General features: G+C 39.7%; 1 protein-coding gene across 5 annotated transcripts in view; it reads left to right on the top strand.

Moving 5' to 3' along the window:
- NRXN3 (neurexin 3) overlaps positions 1-19,497 on the top strand; it is a gene marked incomplete at both ends in the record, with an annotated part of 894,319 nt that overhangs the window by 268,397 nt on the left and 606,425 nt on the right. For 3 of the 5 annotated variants that reach the window (XM_083864468.1, XM_083864471.1, XM_083864469.1), the window contains 2 exons: positions 4,229-4,432; positions 11,979-12,005. In XM_083864468.1, coding sequence (XP_083720594.1) covers positions 4,229-4,432; positions 11,979-12,005 — 231 coding nt within the window. The remainder of the gene's footprint in view (positions 1-4,228; positions 4,433-11,978; positions 12,006-19,497) is intronic. The other 2 variants (XM_083864470.1, XM_083864472.1) reach the window with 1 other exon arrangement.

Below are 19,497 nucleotides of genomic sequence, written 5' to 3'. Positions count from 1 at the left end.
ATATCTTTTCCACCAAAACAGGAGCATTATCTCCTGAGTTGTCATCAGATTCAGTCTGAGTGGTTACATTCGGGCTTCCCAAATTGTCAGGCTTCTTTTGTTGAAACTCATCTGTATGGAATCCACTCAGACAGGAAAGAGGATTTATTGCTCTTTTTTTTAAAAAAATTGTTTGTTTGTGCTTTGTTTTAAAGTGTAATTTTGGTTTTCAGAAAATCTATTTTTTATCTGGGGCCATGTGTCTGCTAGTGAATATGTGAGGGCAGGAGGTGAGCTATGCAATCAGTGCCTGCAGGAAAGTGTTTGGTTTGTGAATACAAAGCTTAGGCACTTTAGAGATATTTGAATTCCCAAGAATGTGGAAATCTTTGATGTAAGGGTTTTGGTCTCGCAAATGTAGTCAGGGAAAATGTCCTGTGCCCTGAAGTGCTGTCACTGGAGACTTCAACTTTTATGAAGTGTGGATATTTTTAATTCTTTTTGCACTGTCACCTTTCTGAAAATTTCGGTAAGAAACTACACTATGTTGTAGTCTGGGAGACACAGGAAAAAGAACACGGGGCAGAACAGGAGTCTACAAAAAAAATAAAAGGCAGAAGAAAGAAAGGAGGCAAGGAATGGAGATTAATACAAGGTTAGAAAGCAGGAGAAATAGCATGAAGAGGTCTTGAATAATTTTCTGTCTTTATGCTAAGAATATGCCTGTTCCATCTCCCTAGGAGGTTTATGCAGAGCCTTGTGTGGAAGCAGCAATGAATTGCTCCTTTGGATGCTAAGTGTAAAATGAAAACTGGCAGGTTCCGAGAGCACAAGACTGGGAAGCTAATTGCTCCTAATAACATACTGATTTTCACAGATTTCTGGCATTATGTCAGTGCAGTTTTGAACCAGCACCTGGTTTTTTCCTCTTCCCATCTCCAAACTAATGGCAGTGAAGCTTCTGGCACTGGGATCACAAATAAATGCCGCTCATTTTATTTGTCTGCACAAATCTGTGGGGTTCTCAAACACGATTTCACGTATTGCTCCTATGCATCCAATATAATAACTACCCTAAAAGTAGAAGGGTGGCAGAAATGTGCATGTATTTTAAACTTGGATAACTGTGCTGCTGCCTGTATTTATGGTGCTGAACAAAGCATTACAGTCCCATTGCTGCAGATGGCTGAGGACAATTGGATGGATGCCTGTATTCAGGCAGAGGTTGCCAGCACTGGGAGGTATCTGGGAGGCTGAGGTCATGCTCTTGTTGCCAGGTTACATTCAACCCTCGGGAGATTTGCTGTATGTGTTGCTCAGCTGTAACATGCTTTTCTCAAGCTTTGGGGACTGACTGTCAGGAAAAGGAAGTATGTTTATTTGTATGACTGCTACTAGGCAATACCCACCTCTGAAGGGGTATTTTCATAGTTGGAGGGAATGGTCTGCTTGGCAGATGTGCTGAAAGGCTCTCAGATACTCCAGATTGTGAAGGCTTGCAAAGTGAGAATTAAATCTTGTCATTTTTGAAATATGTCAAGTGCATAGGGCACACACAAGAGCAGAGAACATTGTCTCCTGGGGCTGTGTGGAGCCTGTGTCTACTGTTTCAAGATATTTAATTTTATCTGCTTAATTGTTACAGGGTTTCATTGCATCGTGTTTGTAGCATACTGGCTGGAGAAGGGACAGTAATACCTGATTTAGGCTACCGTGGGATGTCAGCTGAAACACTGTCCAGACTTTTATGTCTTCTTCAGCAACTCTGAGTATTCTTCAGGTCCTTCTTACATAAGTATAATAGTAAGGGTTGGGATTTCTTGTGTAAAGGACAGTAATTATCTGGCAATGGGATTAGTAAAGCTGAAAGGATAAGTCTGAAGGGAAGAGAATCATTATTACCATGCTTTTGGTTTGTTCTAATCACTGCAGAAAAACTAATGTTTTCTAAGCACCTCACACATGGCACTGTGGAGAAGTAAGCAGCAGAGCTGGGACACTTGTGTCAGCTCCTCTCACTTGTAGTCCCAATATCCTCCAACCCCCTTCTCACAGCTATTCATGTGCTAGGGCCAGCAACTGTTTCATGCAAGGCACATCTGAGCTGAAGAGCCATTTCATGCTTGGCTGCATTTTCTAATACAATCTGCAGAGAGAGAGAGAGAGAGAGAGAGGAAAGAGAGCAAGAAAGGTTTGTGTGTACATAGGCATTGCCTTTGAGTGTGTGTATAATATACAGTACATTTAGTTCCAGCTTGCAGATGTGGGTAGCAAGTGAGAGGTGCAGACGTGAGGGGGAAGAGAATTGCACTTTGAAAAGAAGAAACTATTCTTCCACCTTGAAAAAGAAGCTTTTTTTCCTTCTCTGTTTCTTGGCCAAACGAAGATGTGGGACCCCAGGGCAGCACTGGCAGCTGGTACCAGAGATGTGTGTAACGTAGTGGGTGATGTGTGTAGAAAGCTTTCTATGTACAGACTATGGCAGTGTGTGGTGAGGGCAGCTAAGAAAACTGATGACTAGGGATGTTGTTCATAGACATCTTAATGGTACTCCCAGAAAAGTTTTCTTAATATGTTTGTGTGTCCTGTGACTGCAGATGTGCTGCATACCAGCTTTTAGTGTGGTGGATTGCTGCACCAGCACAACTGTAGTGATCCCCACCAAATGTTTTGGAACCATGTTCATGTCTCCTCTGCCAGTTTATCAGCTTGATATGTATATCTTTATTTATCACCTCATTTGCATATTTATTGCATTGCAGTTCTGTTACTGGCCATTTTGGAGCTTGCCATGGGTGCTTTATGGCATGGACATTGGCTGTTCCTCAGTTTCCCATGCATTTAACCTGCTGTAGCATCTAACATTTAGACATTGAGAGGAGGTTAGGCTCTGCCAAGCTTGCTGTTTGCTGATGGAAGTTCGGCACTCATCAGCTGAGGAAAATGGGACAAAGGGCTGAAACATAAGGGGAACATCTACATTCCAAATACATGTTTTGCAGATGGGTAAATTAGGTGGGCTGTTAGTTTTCTGCGGGCTGGTGGGGTGGTGGTGCCTGGAGAGAATACCAGTCAATCATCTGAGAAAACTTCAGCTGAACTGAACTGGATGTGCAACTGGTAAGAAAGCTTTATGGAGCAATCCATCCATGTTTCTAGGAAGCTGAACCAGTCTATTTTTTTTAACTCTGGGATTTTGATATGTAGTTTTATGGTAGAAGCTGTACATGGAGCAATCTCTGCCTTTGGTAGGGGTTGGCTGTGAGGAATAGGAATGCTCTGATTCATTAATACATTAATATAGATTTGTAAATTTTGTAGATAAAAATGCTTTTGAGCATATTCCATGAAGAAACAATGATTGTCATGTTGCACTGCTTGCTGTGGTTCTAACACAAGACTTTAATTCTCCCTCTTAGAGGAGAATATCACTTTCTGCAGGCAAGACTCTGAACAAATAGAGAATGCTAAATTTAAATATTTTCCTCAGCTGAAATTCCAATTTTCTTTGACATCTTCAGAGATGATAGAAAAATGTAACTTCTTTCTTCACTTCTTTCTCCCCTCCTCCTGGCTTTCATTATGCCTCTGTCTTCTAACTTTCTGTATTTGAATGGCACTTGTAATGGAGTTTGGCTTGTTCCTTTCTTCATTTGCATTGGTTGTGTCAGCAGAGCTCTGCTAACATTGGTTGTTAGTAAGTAGTGGAAAAAATATAAAATCACAAAATGGAACAAATCTGATTTAGAAAAGACCTGTTAGGAAATTCATTTTAACAGCTTTTTGTCCTTAAAGTTATATCAATGAAATAAAATTTCTCTCTAAATAAGCAACAGCAAGTACCAGAAATTAGGACTCTAGTCACTCTAGTCTTTAACTGCTAGTCCTAGGGAAGGCTGGACATCAGTGCACTGAAGGAGATTGAATTTTCTGGAAGATGTGAAAAACAAAGGCTTTGCTAGCTTATAATCACAAAAGGGCTCTGTCCTAACATGCTTGACCTTGGGAATTACGTGTCCCTGAGTACTGCTGTCACCAGTTGCAGTGAACACCATATCTTTCTTTACTGTTCATATTTGCCCCACAGGGTTTCTGGATGCAGTTAAATGTTGTTGCATTTTCCCCCAGTTACATACCTTTCTGTGGCGAGTGCTATGGTTTCTTTAGATGTAGTGCTCTATGGTAGATGTGAGGGCTTTTCAGAGGTGTAACTTCTCATTTTTTGCAATTGTTTGCTGATTCCTTGCAGAGGCCTCTATCCTGAGCTATGATGGCAGCATGTACATGAAGATCATCATGCCTATGGTCATGCACACAGAAGCAGAAGATGTGTCCTTCCGTTTCATGTCCCAGCGTGCTTACGGGCTGCTGATGGCAACCACCTCACGGGACTCTGCCGACACTCTGCGCCTGGAGCTGGATGGAGGCCGCGTCAAACTTATGGTCAATCTAGGTATCGTATGAACACCTTCCACTGCCCTCTTCACTATTAGTTTGGGCTTGTGATTAGTGTTTTTTTTTTTTAAATATTTAATTTATTTTCTGTTGGTTTGATTGGATTGATTTCTAAAATAACTGCTGAAACTTTTATAATTAAATTCTTTTGCGGAGAGACGTTCTCTTCCGCATTGCTGCATGGAGATTTGCTGTCAGTTCTTTGTTATGGACAGTGTTGGTTTTTAAGTCTTTAAGTTTTTAAGTTTCCTTTCTTGGTCTGGGACTGGTGAGCTCTGTGTGAAACATGCTACTTGGTCCATCTTTTGATCAGTTACATCCCTCATTCATCCAGCATCACTCAAAACAGTCAAAGACAAACATGGAAAGGAAGCAAAATGGATGTGGTGGCAAGCAGAAGTCCTGTGAATGCCCTGCCCTTTGCATAATTTGGCAGCATTTGATACAGCTTGCCATATTTTATATATCTAATAAAAAAGAAATTAAAAATAATAAAAATGCATCCCCCCATCCCAAAGGGCTGTGTTCTGTCTCCTTAGAGTTACACTTTCCCAGAAAATAATTTAAAAAGACAATTAGAAACAAGTCAAACAATAACAACAATACAATAACAATTGGGAGTGAATGTGCTATTAGATTAGCCTCAATTAATTTTCTTGCCAGTCTTTAGGTATTCTATGGAATGACAATTTTTAAAGGATGTAAACACATGAGTTGAAGCTTTCTTCCACTTTTCAATGATGCAGCTTGTTGCTTCATGTGAATTCAGGAATAAAACTAAAAAGAAGTTCCAACTCAAAGAGGTAAAACTAATATAATAGTGCGTAATCTTATACCTCTTAATGTGTAGTTTATTTTATATGAGGGTTTGAGTATAGTCCATGAAATCTGTCAGTTTTCTAAGTTCTAAGGCCCACTGGAACGAGTTTCACATTTTTTGAGCTAATAGTATCACCATCTTCAGAGCCCTGCTGTGGCTATCAGGAGCAAACCATGTAGCAGCTTTGTTTGTAGAATACATTGTCCTCTGGAACTAGCTTGCTTTTTAAAATTGCATCTAGTGGATTTTTCTTTTTGGCTTTGAAATTGTGAGCCAGACCCTATTATTTACTTTTTGAATAAGAAAGTGAAGAAGATGCATCAAACAAGTTCATATCCCTGAAAAGGAAAGTGTCCATCTAAAAGTCAATAAAAACTTTCGCTTTTTAGTAAATAAAAGCAAAACCCCAACGAAAAAATCCCCATGTATTTGCATATTTGCTCTGCTTAGCTTGACTGAAGAAGTGTAAAGCACTATTGAGTCTTTAGCTGCATAAGAGCAGGTTGCTGTGCTGTCCAGACTGGCCTATGGGACAGATGGAATAGATGAACCTCAGCTGTGACAGTAATTTCTCAAATAAAAGAGAAACAGCACTCTGTCATGATAGCCATCTCTGCCTATATTAACTCTAAGAGAAGGGAAATTTCATAGATTTGCAGGGTTTCTCTGGAGAACAGCTCAAAAGAGCTGCTGTTGAGCCTCCTTACATGTGCAACGAGAATCTTCCACAAAACCCCGGTGTATTTGTGTATCTATATGTGCTTGCATTTTCTTCTGATCTAATTAATTGTTGCTAATAATCAAGAAAAATGGGAATATATTTTCCCTATTCCATTTCTTGAAAATTTCTGCTAGCTGTTTTTTTTTTCTCAGAAAATAAAATCAATCACTGAAAGACTGGTAGTGGCATGCTTCTGTTGGGGAAGTGATGGGGCAGCTGAGTATCTGCCCAACTCTACAGTATCATTTTGTAGCCCAGAGCCAGTTCTTTTATTTTTTCAAATCCTAGTTTCTCTACTTGTTGAATTCTTTGCACCTTATGAGGGATGTGCTAGTATTTTAGTAAGGGCTGCTTTTATCACCCTTGATCTTCCCACATGGGAAGTACTGCAGCATGAAAATTGTCAGACTTCATCAAAAATTGTCACTTTTTCTTCTGAGACAGGTACCACTTGTTTGATTCTGTTATATCTTCTTAAAAATGAATGAAAATTAGGGGAATTGCTCACTTTTGGTGTTCGGAGCCTCCTAGACTTAGACCCTAAGTGGGTATGAGGAGGATATATTTATATAACCCTGAAGATAATAATTTTTTTAAGCTTTCTCTTTCCTTTCCAGTTTTCACTATATCATGCTGGCAGAAAGTATTTTCCCTCAGGGCCTGTCAACATTGTATGCCTGATTGGCATTAGTCACTTTTAGCACTCACTGGGGCCTGTTATGCCATCACCTAGCCTAGAGATGGACTGTTCAGCTCTTATTGTCTGGCACCTAAAAGATGTGGCTAAAGATTTGACAGATGGTCTGCACGTGTTCAGAAAAGATGTGTTGACAGCTTAATGCAGGAACAAAATCTTTAAACAAACCCCTGTGTAAATTGAAGGCTGATTCCATGTAGTCGCAGGGACTGAAGCAATGTGTATGCCACATTTTGCCAGTTTTCAGCTGTAAATTTTTTTGAGGTTGAATCTTCCCTGGAGTGGCTATAGACTGGATCAGTGGAAACCTGTCAGCGTTCTCCTATGTCTAACTCAACAGAGGGGTAGTTTAAACTGTTGGAACCCAGATTGAGCTTCACCTCTCCTTTATTCAAATTTATAAAACTGTCAGCAAATGTCCTTGAAACAGGACTTTTCTTCTACCAAAACAGCAGTTACCTTGCTCTTGAAGAACAGAATTTGAGGAGGAATCGCCTTACAAGAGCCATTTATTTCCAGTTGTTTACTCTAAGTCACAGTAACTCTGTACGGAGACTGCTCATAGCCCAAATGTCACAAACAAAACTGAAATCTTTATCTGACCTTGCCAAAACCTCCTTACCAGTGAGAAACAGTCATCAACACCACCTCTGATGATCTGAGTTTGCTTAGTGCTGACTAGCTATGTGTCAGTATCCCCCAAGCATCTAACCTGTGATAGATGTGTGTGAAAAAGGACTGTTTTGAGGGGTGAGTTATTTAATTGTGCTTTTCTTACGTCATTAAATACTGTTACTAAGAGCTGTCTCTTTCTTCTCTTTGATCTATTCCATTTGATTACTTATTATCATGTGTGTCTTTATTAAGGTCTGTCCTATTTTTTTTCCTTTTTGTTCTTTTCCTTTTTTTTTTTCTTTTTTTTTTTTTTTTTTCTTTTGACTCTTCTGTGTGTTTTGGTTGTAAAGCTTTCCCATACCCCATCAGCCATGGTAAATCAAAAGATGGTATTCGACCCTTCAAAGGCCTGAAGCCTGCGGCCCGCACAGCAAACAGCCCTGAGAACAGAGCATACGGAGCAGCCTGCAGGGGCTGGCATATCCCTCACCCCTCGGGGTCCAAACCAGTCAGGGGAGAGAGATGCAGGGGGTGTGGGTGGGCATGGGCAGCTGGGTGCTTGCTCTAGAAGGTGGGAGGGAAAGGAAGAGCAGCGATGAATAATTCTCTAAGGAAGGGGCAAGGAAGTTGCTTCAGACCTTTCCAGTGTGGGTGCCTGAGGCACTGAAAATCTTCATGTTGACAGCATGAGTTTCAGTAGTTTGTTTTTGTTGTGTGAAGAACAGAAATCCAAATGTGATATATCATCTCACTTCCGTTAAGAAGGATTTTGAACAAATAGGTCTGGAGTGGAAGGAGAGAGAGAGAGAGAAATTAAACAAATCATATTTGGAACATGCTTGGGAATAATTTTTGATGCTGTGGTGATGTGCAGAAAGGGAAAGAAATGGCTGGTCTGATAGGGAGATCCACATTCACATTTTTCCTCCCATTTGTAGGTGGCAGGTTTATAATGTTTTACTGACTTTCATTAAAGAATATTTCAGGTTTTTTTCTTCCTGGCCTATCTTCAGATGACTGGTGACTAGGATGAATATTTACTGCCTCCTCTCATTTAAGGAAGTGTAATCATCTCTCTGACCTATCTTTTCCTAAGATAAATCCTGTAGGGTGTCAGAGCCAATCTGCCCATCCAAAAGGGAAAGTTTCTTCTGTCATTTCTACATAAAAATAGTGCAAGTAGGAGAGAGGCAAGGAGCCTCAATATAATGTAGGATAAGCGTGCACAGGACTTTATCTGGTTTTCCCATAGGAAATAACTCAGAGTGAACTTAGAAACAATCAGGCTCTGATTATCTTTTTTGTCCTATATTTGCCCTAATGTACTCTTCCATAGCAACATATGGCTACTCCTGCAAAGGAAAAACCATTTTGTCCTCACACAGAAAAGGTGACTTTCTTTCTTGATTAAAGGATTAAACAGCCTGAAGCCTTAGCAGCATCAAATAAATATTACTATTTTCAGACAAAAACATGGTAAGAAACATAGGCCTAAATTGCAAATCTGTGGTTTGCTGCTAAATATACCTCCATTAAAACAATGGATCCCTTGTGTTAGCTAACTGCAGTTAGCTAACTGTTTAACCTTTTGGAAGGAGAGTGTCTTTGGCCTGTTTTCCAGGTGATATGTTTTGGAAAACCTTTCAGCTGAGCACTAAAGAAAGAACTTCTGGTTTACATTAGGCAATTAATGAAAAGAAGGTAACTGCAGAAGGTCTTCCAGCTAATCCTGCTCCCCATGCAGTAAAAGACTCTATTTTCATTTCCCTACTATCCACCACATTCCTCATCTAGTTGCTGAACTGGCAGGATTTACAGCTGCCCAGGCATATTCATCTGCAAAACCTATCTCAGAAGTAAATACTGATAACAGGGTTGAGTGCCCCAGATGATGCTTAACAGAAGTCCTATTGCCCTGGTACTGTGCAGGAGGAATCCCAAGGAGTTATTTTAAATTATTCCTGAATTAACCAGATGCTGCTATTTTGAGCACTAAGACCAGACTACACCTGCACCCTCACCATGAGGAAAAACCTCCTCTGCTTTGGATTTGTACTGTTGTACTAGTTTAGATGAATGTAAGTGTTTTCTTCCTTTTCAAAAACTGATTTAAGAGGGAGACAACAACTTCATGTATTAATGGTTGGAAAATTTTTGGATTGCTTTGGGCAAGGTTCAAAATTAAGGCAACAAAAAAACCCCCTGTGCACGTTCTTTGATGGTCGTGTGGATGGTGTGGTGGTGCTGGTGTAACAGCACAAGCAGATACCCTCTCTTAGCTGCCCTGCAGGATCCCCACTGACCCAGGTAGGTGAAACCAGGATGGGGAGCTGCCTCCTTTGGAATGCACCTGGGTGTTTGTCTGGCTCCCAGTCACATGGCACTGCAGACTTTGTGTTCACAGTCTGGAGATGTAGTAGTGCCATTTACTTGTCAGGGCAGCCCTCTCAGTGGCCTGGACTCTTATTCTTTGAAATAGGAATCTTGCAGCCAAGATAAGGACTACACTGTTTTTCAGTTTGAAACACCTATCCCTTCATCTGGAGTAGTGTTTCAGCCTGAGGGCAAGCCCTAGGATATGCAGATATTGTGATATCACTGAAAAAATAACCCAACAAAGCTCTGCAGACATCAATAACACAAGAGTGATTTTAGTCTCTGTGATGAACGTTGCTGAGGACCAGCCATGTATGTTTCCCTTTCCAGCATACTTGCTCTTTAGTCCATAAGAAATTCCCATGTTCCAGCTGTAGCAACTCTCTTGATCTCGCTTGCCTGTGGTGAGACTTGGATGTCTCTCTTGCTGCCACTCTCCATCAGGTCAGAGAGGGAAGTTCCCCTGCATGTACTTCAGGGCTCCCTTTACCCCACCCAACTCCTGTAAAGGGATATAGCCACCACTGTATGGTGATCGTAGCGGTTGCTCCAGGGCTGTTTGCTCCCACTTTTCTGTTGCGGTTGACGACACATGACAAACCTAATCGCACAAAACCAAACCCAGATTTTCTCAGGAGAAGTTCTGCTTGAAAACAGACTCTCTCTGGCTATGTTACTTGTGATTGGTATGTCCCTGCTCATTACAACTCTTTATTTATTATTTATAGATTCTTGTTCTTTCCCCTCCTTCATTTTTTAAGAACTATGTTTAGCTGCTGAAATAATTTTCCTACATCTGTCTGAGCAAAAATAAAATTGGTCCAGTTAAGAAGCAGACTGCATTATATTTCTTTGCCATTCTGTATAACTTCCCTTGCTGGGCCATATCTCTGTAATAAATACAACCATTCTCTGTGATTAAAGCTCAAGTTGTCCAGACAACGTGTCCAGTAGTATGGTGCTATTATTCATGGCCTTGATTTTGTGAGAGAAGGTCAGCAGAGCCCAAGATATGTAATAGCACTAATATGAATGCTCTCGCACATGTTAGACACCACAGCAGTGGATGTTCACAAGGCTGTAAATAGGCATTTATAAATGAAAGATCCTCTTATGGATCATATCCTGAGATATGCTGAGCATTAGTGTGTTAAAAGAGAGAAGCAATGCTCAGAAGCCCTCTAGCTCAGGCTCTCCCACCTCAGCTTGCTTTCTTCGTGAGACTCCTCAGTTATCATTTACTAGATTCCACAGGCATAGCTATTTTTCTCTTCTTATACCTCTCTTTGTCGCTCCCTTGCCTGTGACCTCTGAATGAAGCAGGGCCAGCAAAGGTTCCCAGATCTGCCACTTCACTGCCCATTTCATCTTCTCCCTGAACGTTACAAACGCCCCATTCAGTCTTAGCGTTCAGACAGCAAGATGAGATTGGGCTCTGAGGAACTGGCAGGGCTGGGGACCTTTGAAAGAAATCCCCATTCTCCCTGCCAAGCCCCAAAAAAAGAATTCCCAACCTCCAGAAGTAGCTGAAATCTGGGCTGGGCGTTCGTGCGGTTAGCTGTTTGCAAGTGGCCATTTTATGATAGGACACAACTGGGCAGTATATTAACCCTTTCCTCACCTGAGCGGACAGTGTCAAATGTGTCTGTGCACATATTAAAAAGCGTTTTGGGCTGGCTTTGGGGGAATAGAGAAGAGGGTCTGTCTTTGGGAGAGCTGGAAAGGGTTAAATATTGCACCAAAAATCTCATAGGCTGATTTTACAGGTATTCTCTTTTGACAGATGGTGTATTTATGCAATAACAATACAAATTAATTTAAAAGAAACCAAGTGTAAAGGTTCACTTTGAGCTTCAAGCTTCTTAGAGAAATTGCTGAAGGTCTCTAAAAAGCAAAATGACGCTTGAGTGTGACTTGTGTCTTGAGGGAGATTTTTATGCCTTAATTATAAATTTTTTAATTGTAATCCATATAAATTCATGGTCTGGAGTGGAAGCTTCTCTTAGATTTGTAGGTTCCTATAAAAAGAAAAGAACTTTCTGTGTCAACATGTGACTATGTATATATATTGGTATATTTTTCTATACATATGTATATATATACAAATATATATATTTATGTAACAGATATTTACATAGAATATACTGTACATATACACCCACTCCTGAACTTGTACAGACTGTGTAGAAGTATAAAATGGCCACATCTCTTTGCGTGTGTCTGTCCCCGGAAGGGTGGACTGATTGTTTTTGGATGTCTGCAGCTGTTACCTTGAAGGATGCAATTTCATCTTTCATTTATTTTTCCCCATCTAGACTGTATCAGGATAAACTGTAACGCCAGTAAGTTTTCCCTCAAGTTTCATTTTGTTCTCTTTCTATATATATTAAAATAACTTTATTTTCTTTGCTGTTTTATAAGCTGTTTTTCTTTTCTTTTTTTCTTTATTTTTCTTTTCTTTAAAAAAATCTTCTGAAATTGAAGGGTTGGGTGGGATATGAAGCTGGAGAGGGAGGAGGGAAGACTTTAAGGTGATTGTATGTGGAAAATTTTGTATTAGGTTTCTCCAAGGAGGAGATGAATTACTATTTCATAGCTTTGCAGAAGAGCACCTGAGGAACCTGATGAGCTGATATTACATTTCACTGGTAACCTGTTATTTTTATGAAAACTTTTAAGGAACCACATACGAATAACAACAGGTATTGTATGCACTTCTCCACTACAATAAGGCAGGCATATTTAAAAACAAAGAAAATAGGCTTCAAACTCTTGCTTTATTACAGAATGGTGACAACTTAACATGATATTTATTCAAGTTAATTTTTATTTGGGTATAGAATAAAGAAAAATTAGATTTTTCATTTAGAGTATAATATATGTACTTCATATATATATGTATATGTATGGCATTTTTCATTTTTAGGTTTCTATAAAATACTCCAGCTGAACCTCTGTGTCACCTAAGATTCCTTTCAGTATGTAGAAGCAGGGAAGAAGGATTATAAAATTTCCGTGAAAAATAATAGTGAAAGATCATATCCATTTCTAGACTGACTGAGCAAGCCAGATCTTTTCTGTTCTACTTCAAAGAGCTGATCAAACTTGATGTAGGCGTCAAAGTAAAAAGCACTCCCAAAACAATGGAGCTGTTTAGCTCTCAAGTGTGCTTTGAGGCTTAACTTTTACCAGATTCCTGAACTGGCAGGGCCTCTGTGTTCGATTTTATGTACAAGTATTTATGAAGGGCAGATGCCAGCTGATTGAGACCCTACTTTGCACAGAAGTGTGAGCAATTAGTTTTTTGGATTTGGAAACTGGTCCCTGGGAGCTTATAGCTGGGGAGAAGCCCTGAAACACTATAGAAGTTTGTTCATGATAATTTACTTTATTTCAATTATTAAATTGTTATCTCAACCCACATGTTTTACCTTTTTTTGATTTTCCTTCTCATCCCACTGCTGGGAGGAAGCAGCTGAATGGTGCTTAGTTGTTGTATAGGATTAAACTGCTACGAGTGGGATTAGTCAGTGTATGACTCAAATCTTGACAGGTCTTGAATTCCTTTTGCTTTTCAAAGTTTTCACACTAAATTTCAAGATAGAATGTGCAGTCTCGAATGCACTAGCTGAGATTGCTGGATTTTACACAGCAGTGGTGAGGACATTTGCATTAAAATAGGATCTTTTGCTTCATAAGAGTTCACATGCTCTTGCTGCTTAGCCACCTGTAACTCTATCTAAACACTTGCCCTGTAGATCTTCTTGATGTTTGTCACCTGAGGATCCATTTCCTCTGGTACTGGACAACAATCTGATGTCAACATCTTCAACTTTTGATGACAGCTGCCTGTTAAAGGCTTAGCTATGGAAGACTGTCTTAAGGTGGGAAGTCAGCTTTAGTAGCAAGTAGCAATTATCTGTTTTTTATGCAAATAAAATGTTAGCGCTAATTGGAAGAAATATTCAAAAAAACAAGAAGAAGAAAAAAGAAAGGAAAAAGATAATCTTATAATGGAAGCAATGGGAAGACAGTTTAAATTCCATGTTTTTGTTAGTTTCCCCATAAGCATCAAAACATCTTGAATCATTCTGCTACCATGCATTTTTAATAGTTGAGCCTGTTGCATTTTTAAATACAGTCTTCCCCTGAAGGTTTAAATTTATTTCTTTATTTAGAACACATTAGATCTTCCTAGTTTATTTTTTATGATGCTTTACTGAAAACGAGCATCTCTACTCTTAGTCCCTCCAATACCTTAGTTTTTTTACTGCCTGTTGCAATAACTCAGGTCAGCTGTCCTGTTTCCTAGAAGGGAACCTGCTGGGGATTGATGAAAACTGTAGCCTTGAATGAATACAGTATGGTTAGGCAGAAGGAGACCAAATATCACTGTAAGCATTCCTGCAGTCACACTGACATTTACTTGTGCAGAGGGAATTATCCACATACAGATATGTCTGCCAGGGTCTGTTGAAATGAGCAGAAGTGTTTTAAACTAACTTGACGAATGGGCTTCCCAGCAGTTAAAGAGTTTCAGGTCAAGCAGTCGCCACTGGTAATGGAATAGAAGGGACCCAGTGCATGGTTTTAAAGGTAAACAGAGCTGTACTTCTGGGGTTACGTGCAACATGTGGCTTAAGAGCCCACTACTTCAAGCATTGAAGCTCATGCTGTTTGAGAGGAATCTTGCATTGTCCCAGGTAAGCGTTTATACATGCTCCTAATTTTCATTGAAAAGATGAAGGGCTTTTCTCTTACATATGTTTGGGCTATTCTATATATGATGTAAAATATTGTTTTCCATAATTTCTTCTTACCTTCTCTCTGTGTTTCATCATTGTTGTATTTCACAGCTTTTTACTGTCTCTGTACTTACTTTATTACTCATCTCATCCTTTTCTTTCACTCTCGAAGATACCTAAACTGATCTTTTCTGTTTCTGCACATTTAGAAGGACCCAACAATGCTTTTGCTCACACATATGTAGCCATATAGTAACTCTTTTCCTCTGAGTGTGAAATCATGCGAAATCAGCACAACTGAAAGCAGGACCAGGATCTCCAAATAAACTGTATGAAGGTGCATTGAGTGATTATTTTGTTGGTTGGATTTATGGAGAGAAATAGGTATAGTCGAAATATAAGTCTCTTGGATTTTTGCCTACATATACTTTTTTAAAAAAAATAGGATTTCCTAAGAAAATAGTCCCTCTCTTGTAGTCTGTTTATTGAAATATGTTCCTCACTTCGAAGAAAGTTGAAGTCGTGTTAGTTTTATAGTCTGTGTCATGTCATGGCACGTTGATTTTTCTTCATTTTTACAAAGGTCCTTAATTTCATTATTCCATATCCAGTGACCCCGCTTCATGTCAGATTAGATGTGGATAGTTTTCTGCATTCTACTCAGTATTAAGTGTGGAGAACAGAGCTGTGTGTCCTACAGATTTTTTAGAATTTGGAGGTGTTTTCACTCTGTATTCTTTTTAGGCTACTACTGTTGGTCTAGTTCTCTCTCCTTACAAGCCTTTTATGTGGTGTGTCAATATTCAGTCTCTTATTTGACACTAATTCTATGAGAGCTCTGCCAAAAATAGCTCTTTGGGACACTGAACGCTTTTGTCTATTGCTTGTTATTTCATAATGAGGCTTTTTCTTCTCACTTAAACATGCCAGACATGCCACCATCTATTTTCACATCACTTTTGATGCCTCGAAACTTCCATATCTTCCTCTTTTACCTGCTGCTAAAAGCATAAATGGAAGAGGATAAAAAATTAGTCTAATCACTACTACACACTTGAGTCTGTGTCTCTGTGAGGTTTCACATTTAGCATGTTGTTTGAAATCCAATAAATTTTTGAAAATAATGACAGCTAGAATATGTTTGGTATTCCTGTTTCAGTTGCCGCCCTTACTGTATTTCATGCCTTATTCAATGCAGTGTTAATGTTTCATTTTATTAAGTGACAGTGTAACAACATAAAATATGAATCTATGATGTGTAACTTTCTGAGAAAGGTTTAAAGTTTTCTCTTTTTCTGTATCATCATACGTAAATAGGAAGCTGTGCTAACTCTCATCAAAATATTCTAAAAACAAGTGCACTTACATAATTCCTAGTGATATTGCTGTCATTTTAATAAAATCTTAATAGTACTCTAACAAGAAAACATTCTTTTGTGAAGCAGTGTGATTAAACTTTACATGTCATATTTGTGACTGTAGTATCTCCTAGCTCCATTTAAACATATTCAGGAAAAAATGAATACTTACTTAGCCTGAAAAGTGTCAAGTCTGTAGTATGTCATATTGTAATAGTGTGGGCAAAGCTGGTGTCTGTCTGTGTCATCTGCACAGCCCAGCTGAGAATGATTTTACCTTTAAGCAGTCTCACACTTGGGATGCTGGTCTGGCTGCTGCTGCACCACAGTGCAGGAGAAAAGAAGGGAGCAAGCCTGTCTTTAGAAGACTTCTGTCAGGGGATCAAAAGCAGTCCTCCCAGATATTTGTCAGATGGCAAGATAAAAATTCTGTTAGAGGAGAACCTGCCCTTCTGGATCCAGCAGCCTGAGAGAGATGAGGCTACTGCTTGCTCCCAGGTTCTATTTGTAGCAAGCTGAAGGTGTGTTCTTGGCAGGCCCATTGCTAGAGTTCACACACTTGTTCACAGATCCACATTGTTTCCAGTCTCTGGCACCATGAACATCTGGACCTACTGACCCCATGGTCTGACTCCAGTCACAGCACTCATAGCCCTGTGCACCCTCATGCACAGAGAATAAAGGGCTCTCAAACCCAGGAAAGACACAGAAAGGAATTTAATAAAAAGACAGGACAGGACATCTGCACTGATCAGATAAACACACTGATCTGCAACTATTTACATGCCCAGTCCCTTTTATTCCCTTACCCCTATATTTATTTTCCTACTCTTCCTCTTCCCCAAATCACCTAGATTTCTCCCTTTTTGTGCCTTTGGTTTCTCTGCTAAACATCCCATAGTAAGTCTGTCTGACTCCAAAGTCCTTTTCCCTGACATTGCATATGTGGCACCCTGTGCAGCAATACTCTTAATCTAAAAGATGATATCAAGAGCTGGTCCAGCTATCATATAGTGATGAGTGTCATGCTGGGACACGAACCAATGGCTCAGCCAAAACAGCCCTGGAAGAGACCTGGACAAGGTTTTTATTGCTCAGGAGTCTGTGATTTGTGCTCCCACCTGCTGCTGTGCCCCATGCTCCTCTGGGCTTGTGCATATGGGTCTCTGGTGGGCTGATGGCCTGGATATTACCCAGAAAGATATTATTTGTGCTCCCTCCCCGCGATGTCTCTCTGAGCTCCTTTATGGATGTACTTTATTTCATAACACAACAAATTCCTCTTCCCTGTGGCAGCTAACACAAAGTGACCTCTTTTGTCTCAGACTTTTTTTGATTCAAGCTCATTCCAATTCTCTAGTGGGAAAAATACCCTCTTGACTTAATTATGTAGTTTAGGAATTATATTCTCCAATTTTGGATTCCCACTGAAAATAAAACCATGAGCCACACCCCTCCCTCCCCTTCAGTGGGAGACAAAAGGCAGAGATAAGTTAAGAACCATTTATTGGAATCGTCCATGAGATAAGAAAATGAACAGCAACAATACGAATAATGAAAAATTTACAGAGGGTGATTTACAGGCAAAATGCCCACCAAGCCTCGGACAATGAAAAACAATGGCAGGGAGACCCTTCACCCACCACACTTTCCCCATGACCAGAAAGGAATACTCTTCCCAAAAGAGAGTGAAAGAGAGTCTCTTTCCCTGCCCTGGCAATGTCATGAAATGGTATTGAATAATATTAGGACCTTGGCCATGCCCCCACAGCTCCAGGCTCCCCACCCTCATGGCTACTGCAAAAAGTTAACCCTGTCCTTAACCCAAACCAGGACACGTTTTCAACTCAGAGGTTGTTTGGTACCCCTACAAAGTGAAGTAGTGCTTCTGAGCTTGTTTTACAAAGACAGCAGCAGAATCCATGCAATTATCAGTTGCAGTGGAAAGGATAAGTCCCTTTTTGGGCTGGGTTCCACATGGACATCTCCTGTCTGGGTGAGAGAGAAAACGTAAAGCACACAGGAGAAACTGCTCCACTTCACTGATGTCTAGACAATATGTCTTCTGTAGATTATGTGGTGTAATTAGTTGCCAGAACATTCACTTTTTTTTATTCAAAGAACATTGGCACAAAACTGAAGACTTGTGCCTCAGGATCTAGGAGGAAGCCAGTATTTTATATGCTATTAATTTTGTTTGCGAACACCCCAGAGAGAGCATCTCTAATGAGGCTTTAAATAGTTATAAAGACAAAAATCAATCAGCACAAGCACTGCTTGCTATGTTGGGTGCCACCTGTTCTATAAATTTAAGGCCAAATCAGTGAGCTTTAAGGATCAGTGGATATTGGATACGGAGTGACTGGTAAAGAGGTACTAGTGATTACCATTACTGGGGGCAGAACACTGGATTTAATGAGCACAGGCTTTTCACAGTGTCTTTAATCCTCCTTATTCAGACAGTGCCATCAAGATTAAGGTTTTGCTGTGGCATAATTGGTTTGAGCAATCCTAAACTGTGGTTTGCTATATCACAAGGTCCCTGAATCCCAGAATATTTCATCAGGGACCACCAGATCTGTGCTGCAAACAGAAGTTGGTGTTTGCTAGAATTCAGCTGTGCCCAGCTCTTAGTTAACAGCAGTCAACCTTCATCTTCCACCTAATACTGTCTCATCCTTTGAAAGTCTCAATTCTGCATCTTCAGTTTCAGTACTCAGGGAGAAACATCAGTATGGAGAGATGGCAATGATGAAAGCAGAGCTTGGCAGAATATGTTCTGTATTATTTTTACCTAAATTGTTGTGGTGAAACCTAATAAGAAAGAAAACTAACCTTGGAAACTCAGCAGTCATCTGTCAGGAATCAGTGACCCACTCTTGGAAAACAGCTCTTCTGGTTTACTGGCTATAATTCCTACCCCAGCAGCTTTTCTTGATTCATTTTGATGTTTGAAAAGATTACTTTTGTGGGTTTTTGTCCATTTTTATGTATGTAATTTTCAATTCCTGTAGTATCTCACCCCTTCTGTGGGATTATAACTAAAAAAGAGAAGGTCAAAACAAACCATAGCTATTATCCTGTCAGTCACTAGGGTAGATACCCATTACTTAATGTTAAAAGTGCTAATTAAGTATTGGGATCCCGGATGATATAACAAAGATTATGAAATATGAAAATTTTGAGGTAGGTTTTTTTTAAATTTTTAGAATTTTATTTTATTTTTAGAGCTTCACTGTTGGTGAAGCTTGGAGTAACCTAGGAAGAAGTCTTGTGATGCTAAGTTTTTTTTAATGATACATTGAATTAATTAGTTGTGGTCAGCAACATTTCTCTCTTATCCACCAGTTGTTATATTATCAACTTCCTTTCTCATGTCTGGAGAAAACAATCTTGTTTCCTTTTTTTCTTTTCTATTGCAGTATTTGTAGGATCTCAGCCAGGATGCCTGGGGAAAAAAAAAAGCTTTGATAGAAAAATGTGTAAGCACCTCATTTTGTTATTTTGGCCACTTTCCTTGTATAAATTGATTTGTGTTCTTTTCAGATCTGCTGTCATCACTTGCACTTCCCTCAGTGTTTTGGTTTAACCCCTGTAGGTGGTTAAGAAGCACACAGCTGCTCTCACTCTCTGCCTGCCTGTGTGTTATCAATACTGTTTTGCTCGCAAATCCAAAACACGGCACCGCATGAAAAAAATTAACTCGCTCTCGGCTGGATCCAGTACACTCA

The sequence above is a fragment of the Zosterops lateralis genome (assembly GCF_965231275.1).
Source record: "Zosterops lateralis genome assembly, chromosome: 6".
Taxonomy (NCBI): Eukaryota; Metazoa; Chordata; class Aves; order Passeriformes; family Zosteropidae; genus Zosterops; species Zosterops lateralis.
The sequence above is the reverse complement of the archived record's forward strand: the minus strand, read 5'-3'. Positions and strand labels throughout refer to the sequence as shown.